This window comes from Zootoca vivipara, chromosome 7 (genome assembly GCF_963506605.1).
Source record: "Zootoca vivipara chromosome 7, rZooViv1.1, whole genome shotgun sequence".
NCBI classification, from domain to species: Eukaryota; Metazoa; Chordata; class Lepidosauria; order Squamata; family Lacertidae; genus Zootoca; species Zootoca vivipara.
In genome coordinates, this window is record NC_083282.1 from 76,141,091 (window position 1) to 76,148,854 (window position 7,764).

Sequence of the window (7,764 nt, forward strand, 5' to 3'; positions counted from 1 at the left end):
GTGTTTTTGCCTGGTGCTTGTGCACTAAACAGAAATGGGAAAGTTACAAGAAACTGAGCAACTAAAAAAAGTGGGTGCAACTCTAGCCAGGAGGGGCTGTAGCTCAGTGGAAGAGCACTTGCTTTGTGTACAAAAGGACCTAGTTACACATCCCTGATGTCTCTAGGTAGGGCTGGGAAAGACTTTTGCCCGAAATCCTGGACAGCCACTGCCACTCGGTGTCAACCATACAGAGAAAGGTGAACCAATGATCTGACTTGATATAAGGCAGTTTCCTATGTTCCTGTGCATAGCTCATTATAGGCAGGGAAGGGTGTGAAACCACAGGGAAGGGTGAGTTGTGAGAGACAGGAGCTGCTTGGATATATATGCCCATCCTTCAAACCTACTGTGTGCTTTGCAAAAGATGGCAAAATTGTCCTGGGAAGCCTACAGGCAGCGGCTGATTTATGGCAGTGCAACTGGTTCTGCCACACTGGGTGCCAAGCCGGGGGGGGGGGGGCTGCAGGGTGTCGCAACTATGGCATAGTGAATTGAGCAAAATGCAAGGTGAGAGGTGCAGGGTACAGAGGGCGTTTTTGAAAGAGCAAAGTCTGACCCTGATATAGGTAGGGAAATCTCAGCTCTCACTGCAATAATCATATAATCATTGAAATATATCATTGCAGACCACTTCTGACCATCTCCTTATAGTATAGAGCTTATAACATCACCTGATTCTTCAGGCTGCCCCTGTTTGGTTTGTAGGGTTTTCTTTTAGCTGTCCTGCTGCACTGGAAATACCAGTGGGGGTTATTTTATTTTTTTCAGAACGAAAGAATTCTTTCCTTTTTCTGCTTCGACTGTTGAAATTCATTTAAATTCAAAACCCAGTGAATATTCTTTTTTATTATTATTTTAAAATGGGATTGTTGCTGCTTTGCTATCTTCGCAATATTGTTGCTGGCTTGCATTACTTTTTCTATATTAAAAGGAGGAAAGTATTATGGGTGGAAAAGTACAAGAACTAATTATGCTAATATATGCATACTGGTATACATTAAAGCACCCATATTGTGGCACTGTGTCCAAAATAATTGCTTTGGTGCAAATATTTGCTATTAAAATAATTACTTAGAAGGTATATTTACGTAATTTCTTAGCTGATCAAAGTTACAATTTTAATTAACAGTCACACTCTGTACTCTTGTCTGTCACTGACAAAGGGTAAACCAAGGAGATGAGTCATCTTTTTTGTTTTATTTACTTTTTTTTTTTTGCAAGGGAAGAGAAACATATAGAAAATATTGCATTCATTTCCTTAACAGTGATTCCATTGTATTATTTAATTAACCTCTAATGACAGCTATGCACTTAGGGCTGTGAACATTACACAATATTATTTGGAAGCCTCATAGGCTGCACCGTCAAACTTAAACAAAAGGAAATGACTTCACATACAGAATTTCACACAGGTCTAAATTCCCCCTTTCTCAGTGCAAGGGGTAGCATGTATGTGAGCTGTCTACGGTAGTGCTAGGAAGACAATGAGAATGGATCTGGGATAGGGGATGTTTTGGCTGCACCTTTAGCCTTGATACAGATAATTCCAATGAAATGCAAATACTTTGGGTGAAACACCCATGAGCAGAACAAACTTCACTCCTACAACAAGACTTCCCCTTCCTTTCCTCTCTCCTGTCCCCTCCGCTCAAAAGCTGCTCTGAATTTGGAGCCGGGGGGGGGGAGGGGGCTGCAGAGGAAGGGAAGGCCTCACTGCATGATTGAAGACTGCTTGGGCAATGTTAGATATCACACTTTAACAACACATCCTGCACTAAAATAAAGTGTTTTCTGGAGATAGGAACACAACTTGTTATGAGAAATCAAGTCCTTTCCCCCATAGAAATAAGCAAAACCTTACAGAAACACACTTTGCTCCATAAATGTTTTGGAGAAAGATGATCCCTGGCTCTTCCGTCTTTTCATTTTTTGCTTATCATTAAATAAAAAGACATTTAAGAGTTTGCATTTAAAATTATCTATAAATGGATGTGCAGAGGGTGGCGAGGAGAAAAAAGATTTATGAGATTTACTGCTAAAACTATGCCAACTCCGGAGCATCTTACAAAAGGCAATACAGAACCAACCAGAGCAGGATTCTCTTAATTACTCCAATGCCACAAAGCCCCATGAACTTACAAGGATCCAGCCTCCACATTTGGACCGCGGATATAGAAGGGGACTCTGATGTCGAATTCATACGGCATGGATTTTCCTTTCACCAGCCCAAATTGCCCTATATGATAGCCATGGTCTGCCGTATATATTACATATGTGTTATCCAGTTCACCTGTTTCAACCAGTGCATTGTAAATCTGAAATGAAACAGAAGCATAACATTTTGGATTGAACAAAACAGTATGGTATTACACAATAATCTTGTATATAGGTACAAGGGCAGTGAAAAGCTTGGTGAATGTATACCAGTTATATTGGCTTTTTGTGCAAGCTGCTCCCTTTCAGCTGAAGAGAAGGTGGGGAGAGATTAAAAATAAATAAAAACAAACATGAAACTATTGGGGTCCTATTGAGACTGCATTTGTTTTTTTTAAAAAAGGCAACATGAATGATCTGAAATCAAATTATGGAACTGCAATGAGTCACAAATCATGACTAATAATAATAATAATAATTTATTATTTATACCCTGCCCATCTGGCCGGGTTCCCCCAGCCACTCTGGGCGGCTTCCAACAAAATATTAAAATACAGAAATCCATCAAACATTAAAAGCTTCCCTAAAAAGGGCTGCCTTCAGATACCTTCTAAAGGTCTGGTAATTGTTATTCTCTTTGACCTCTGTTGGGAGGGCATTCCACAGGGTGGGTGTCACTACCGAGAAGGCCCTCTGCCTGGTTCCCTGTAACTTGGTTTCTCGTAGCGAGGGAACTGCCAGAAGGCCCTCGGTGCTGGACCTCAGTGTCCGGGCAGAACGATGGGGGTGGAGACGCTCCTTCAGGTATACTGAACCGAGGCCGTTTAGTTTGGCCATATTTGCAAGTTACATTAAGTCATAAACCACTGCTTACTGGGCAGCTGCTTGGCTCCTCCCCACTCCTCCTGGCTTGCATTGGGAGAATACAAACCACAATACCTCGCTTAGCTTTACATCAAAACTAGGCATCATGATTTGTTGGGCTCTCAGCAAACCATGAGCAGTTAAGGCAATAACCACAGTAGAAGCACCGCAGTGGAAGTAAAGGGTTAAAGCCACCCCATCTACGGCCCCAAATTTTATGGAATTTTGTGTACCCTGTGTTAACACATCTTCCTCCAAAGTTGCTTTCCTTCATGTACTGTCTGTCTATGGGAAATAGAGAGGGGAAACCGAGACGTATTATGATGACCCAGATACCTCCTTGTTTGTTTTAGAAAAGCAGGTCAAGCCACAACTATTTTTGGAATGCACTTGTGACAAAGCATAAGGTTAGGCTTGACTAGCTGAATGCATTTCAAAATTCACCGAGCCTCTTCATAATTACAATTTCAATCCCAGCTTGCTGACTTGAAGTTAAAAATAAAGCAAGTCATCAATTTCAGCAAGCTGATGGCAAGCCTCTCCAAGTGTATGTAGTAGCACTTGAGAGAGATTATATCTTCCCAGAGCAAACCACCAATCAGCAGTAATAGTAATCACCATAATCACAAACAGGCTGATGCAGGACCTACACATAATCTTAACCTTGTCTTCTCAGGGTGCCTGCATTATACTTAAATCACAAACAAAATGCAGAAATGCTGGGAGATAAGGCAGCAATAAATTGTTTTGCCTCCATGTTTGACTGGCAGCTTTGCAGGCTTGAAAACAAGCCCATCAATTCTCACAGAAGGTGCCAGTCAGGATGAATATTGCCCGAGCACAGAAGCACAACTAGCCGGCCCACCCTTGAGGCAAAGTGAGACCATAACCTCAGGCGGCAGGATCCACAGGGGCAGCAGATCCCAAGGTTGGTTTTTATTCCCTCCCTTATTCCTTGGTGTGGAGAAGGGGGCTATTTTGGGGTCTGCTTGAGGTGCTAAAATGTCTTGGCCTGGCCCTGACAGAACAGTTCGTTTTACTTTGTTCTAATATCACAGGCTTGAGTTCAATCAAGATGCCAACGAGAGGTGTGTTATAGAAGATATCTGGACCTATGAAGCAACCTGATGGTGGATCATAGCAAAGCCAGACCATTGGTCAATCAAACTCACTACTATCTACAATACTATTTCTTGTAAATAGTGCTGTCTACAGGAACTCTCTAGTGTTTTCAAACAGGGGTCTTTCCTAGCCCCCTGTGGCAATGACAGGGAATAAATCTGGGACCTTTCTCACACAAAGCTTTGGATCTTCCTCCAAATCTGCAGCAGGCAGAGTCCTTCCTAGACATCCAACCCATGCTCTTTTTAACTGCACATAGCAGTGACTGAACCTGAGACCACATGTGGTCTATCACAGAGCTATTTACAAACGTTTGCCCCATAAAAAGTGTGCCAGGTTTGCCATGTATTCTTGCAGACTATGGATATTGCTTGGCTCAGTTGTCATCGTTGGACCATCACCCACAAAAAGGGGGATTTGAGTCCATTTATTTTACATTCATTTCCTACTCAAGAAACTTATGGCTGACATGGGCATCAAGCCTAAGCATTGTCTGCACATTTCTGGCACATCACACTGACCAGGAAAAACGGTGGCATGTTAAGTACATATTACTTAACAGAGAACTATTGAAGAAAGAAAGCAAGGCTTTTGGTACAATTTCCCCTTTATGCACTGTTTGCAACTACACAGCAGGCAACTTAGGATGTTTTGCTATAGGGAATATTTTATAGCACTATGATTATTATAAAATGGATTTCTTACCTGCCCTGAACCACAAGACCACCTCTTTCTCTGCAGACCCTCTTGGGCAGGCATGTCAAACCTGCGGCCCTCCAGATGTTTTGGCCTGCAACTCCCATGATCCCTAGCTAGCAGGACCAGTGGTTGGGGAAGATGGGAATTGTAGTCCAAAACATCTGGAGGGCCGCAGGTTTGACATGCCTGCTCTTGGGTGTCACAATCAGCAGGAGGGCCCCTCTTGGTAGTTCTGCTACCCTCAGTGGCTTGGTGGGGGGCATGACTCAGGAGACGGCATTCTTGGAGGCAGCCCCCAAATTATAGAAATCCTCCCACACAAAGGTGCACCCGGCCCCTTCACTGCACAGCTGAAGATGCACCTTTGAAATTTGAGATAGATTGGGACCCACTCTACTTGTGATTCTAATTTGTTCTAAACTGGTGCCAAAAAAGCAGCATATAAACACATCAAAAAACACCTAGATAAATAATGTTAAAATAACAATTTACAGTCAGAAGAATAGGGTGAGTCCTAAGGTGTAAAAAGAGGCTAAAGAGATGCATCTTCAACACATGATGAAAGCTATACAATGAAAATGCCAGACATACCTCTGTGAGGAGGGAATTCCACAGCTAAGGCAATGTCAGAGTATGCCCTCTCCTGAGTTTCCAGTCCTGACCTTTCAAGGGAGACAAAACTACCTACCAAATGGGCTCCCTCTTAACACCCAAGAAGAGAAGTTGGGAAGACTTGGTGCTGCCATTCTGCCCAGAGCAATTCAAACCTTATAAACCAAATGGGGAAGTGGAGGCCCTGTGATGAATTGCATCTGTGCTTATATTGGCAACACTTAAACTAATGTTTTGGATGGGATAGAAAAGTAGGGCGCGTATGTAGGACTTGTGGAATGGGACAATAAATCAGGCTTCGTCAACCTCAGCCCTCCAGACGTTTGTGGCCTACAACTCCCATGATCCCTAGCTAGCAGGACCAGTGGTCAGGGATGATGGGAATTGTAGCCTCAAAACATCTGGAGGGCCGAGGTTGAGGAAGCCTGCAATAAATCTTACCGCCTCCATAGAGTCATCCACAGACATGAGAGTCTGAAGGCGCTTCTGCTGTAGCATATTGGTGAATTCCATGTGAATAGGTTTCATGGGGCCAGTATACCTCATTATCCAGTGCTTGTCTGGGTTTGGAGCATAATTATAACTGGGTGTGCTAGAGAGAGAGAGAAAATCAATTGTCAGTAAAATAAACATGACATGCCACCCATCCTAAAATGTGTATTCTGAGTTTCTGCACAAGTTCCACAAAAACATAGGGCAGGCTTCATCTAACCAGTCCCATTAGCAGAAGACCCATGCAAGGACTTCCATTTGTGCAATGGGACTCCCCCTGTCTCCTCCCCTTGCACCCCCCCTCCAAATGGCTCTGGGGGTTGGGAGAACCCCCAGAATGGCGCATGAGGCAGCGGAGAAGGGTATCGCTCTATCTGGTAAGGTGGAATGCTTGCACAGATGGGACTGGAAGAACATGATGTTGAATTCTATCCATTGCATTGAGCATTGTGTCCTGACAATTTCAGCATCTTGAGAACAACAGCTTCCACTTTCGAAAGTAGGTTTGGGCGCTTCTGTATACTTAGCCTTGAGTACAGCCTTGAGTAGGCAAATCTTAAAAGATGCTCCCTCTCCTTCCACAGCTTTTTACACTGTACAGTATGCCAACCTTTGGGGAGCCCAAGTGGCTACAGAGTGAAGGCAATTTTTGTGAATGGAATTCTGAATGGAAGAAGTTAGGGTCCAAGCTAACAAGCCCAGCTGCTATCTTGCCACACCCAAGTTAATGCAAATACAGTTCATTCCCTGAAAATGGATGTGCAAATGAACCTTACCACTGTGGCTTCTACTATCTTTAAGCATGTTTGAGGCACACAGGAGTGGCAATTTTCCCTGTTGGGAATAACCCTCCATGATAGGATTGCATTCTCTGTGGTAGACAGCGAAACATTATAAATCTCTTTTATGATTTATCTAAAAGCCAGGAACGGGAAAATTGCTCTGCTCAAACTGAAGCCTATTGAAATAGCAAGTATCATTCAGAGTAAATGAGAATATATTTCAACTGTAGCAGCTTAGCATTAGGCAGCTAACATTCTAACTGGGGAGCATGAGAATGACATAGCTATTCCAATTTCATTCTGCACGGATGATTGTGGCTCACGCAGGTTTCTTAACAATAACTATCCAGACTGCTGGAGAGTCTCTACTATGTTATTTAGCATCTGTGGTGAATTTAAGCTTGACTACCTGAGCATTTAGCAGGAAACTATGGGCATTAAAATGCTTATTATAACTTCAGTCCAATAGCCAGCTTTTAAAATGATGTTCTACTCTATACTAGTCTTTTTTTTAAAAAAAAAAAAAAAGCTGGATGGTGCTATTACCATTTTCCCTGCTTGAACAAGTAGCCTTGAGGTAGGGATCTTCCCATCCCAGGAGCTGTAAAAGGGAATTCCTATCCCACTTAACAGCAGCAAAAAGCTAGAGCATCTGAAACAGCAAACTAGCTCGAGAGTCTGGTTCTGCAGAATCTTGGAGATTGGTCTGGTCAGATAGGCAACGGCTTTGGGCTTCAAACTGGGGGTCCCTTGACCAGAAAATGGGTCCCTACATCCTAGTGAGCTACACAACTCCTACTATAACTCAGATCTCAAAGCCTTCTTTAGGTGCAAAGGGGGAATAGCCGTGTACATCATTGGCACCAATCACTGGCAACCAGACTTCAGCCTCTGGATTGGCAGGGACTAGTGTAAATACCTGGCCTTCTGCCCTTGCCTAGTCAACAGAGCAAGGGTTCTGTATTTCAGGCTGCAGTTTCCCCAGTTTTTTAAATTA

General features: G+C 43.2%; 1 protein-coding gene across 8 annotated transcripts in view; it reads right to left on the bottom strand.

Moving 5' to 3' along the window:
• The window catches only part of SULF2 (sulfatase 2), a 294,763-nt gene that overhangs the window by 45,681 nt on the left and 241,318 nt on the right, over nucleotides 1-7,764 (bottom strand). For all 8 annotated transcript variants that reach the window (XM_035124105.2, XM_035124104.2, XM_035124103.2 and 5 more), the window contains 2 exons: nucleotides 5,935-6,085; nucleotides 2,182-2,357 (listed from right to left, as the gene is read on the bottom strand). In XM_035124105.2, coding sequence (XP_034979996.1) covers nucleotides 2,182-2,357; nucleotides 5,935-6,085 — 327 coding nt within the window. The remainder of the gene's footprint in view (nucleotides 1-2,181; nucleotides 2,358-5,934; nucleotides 6,086-7,764) is intronic.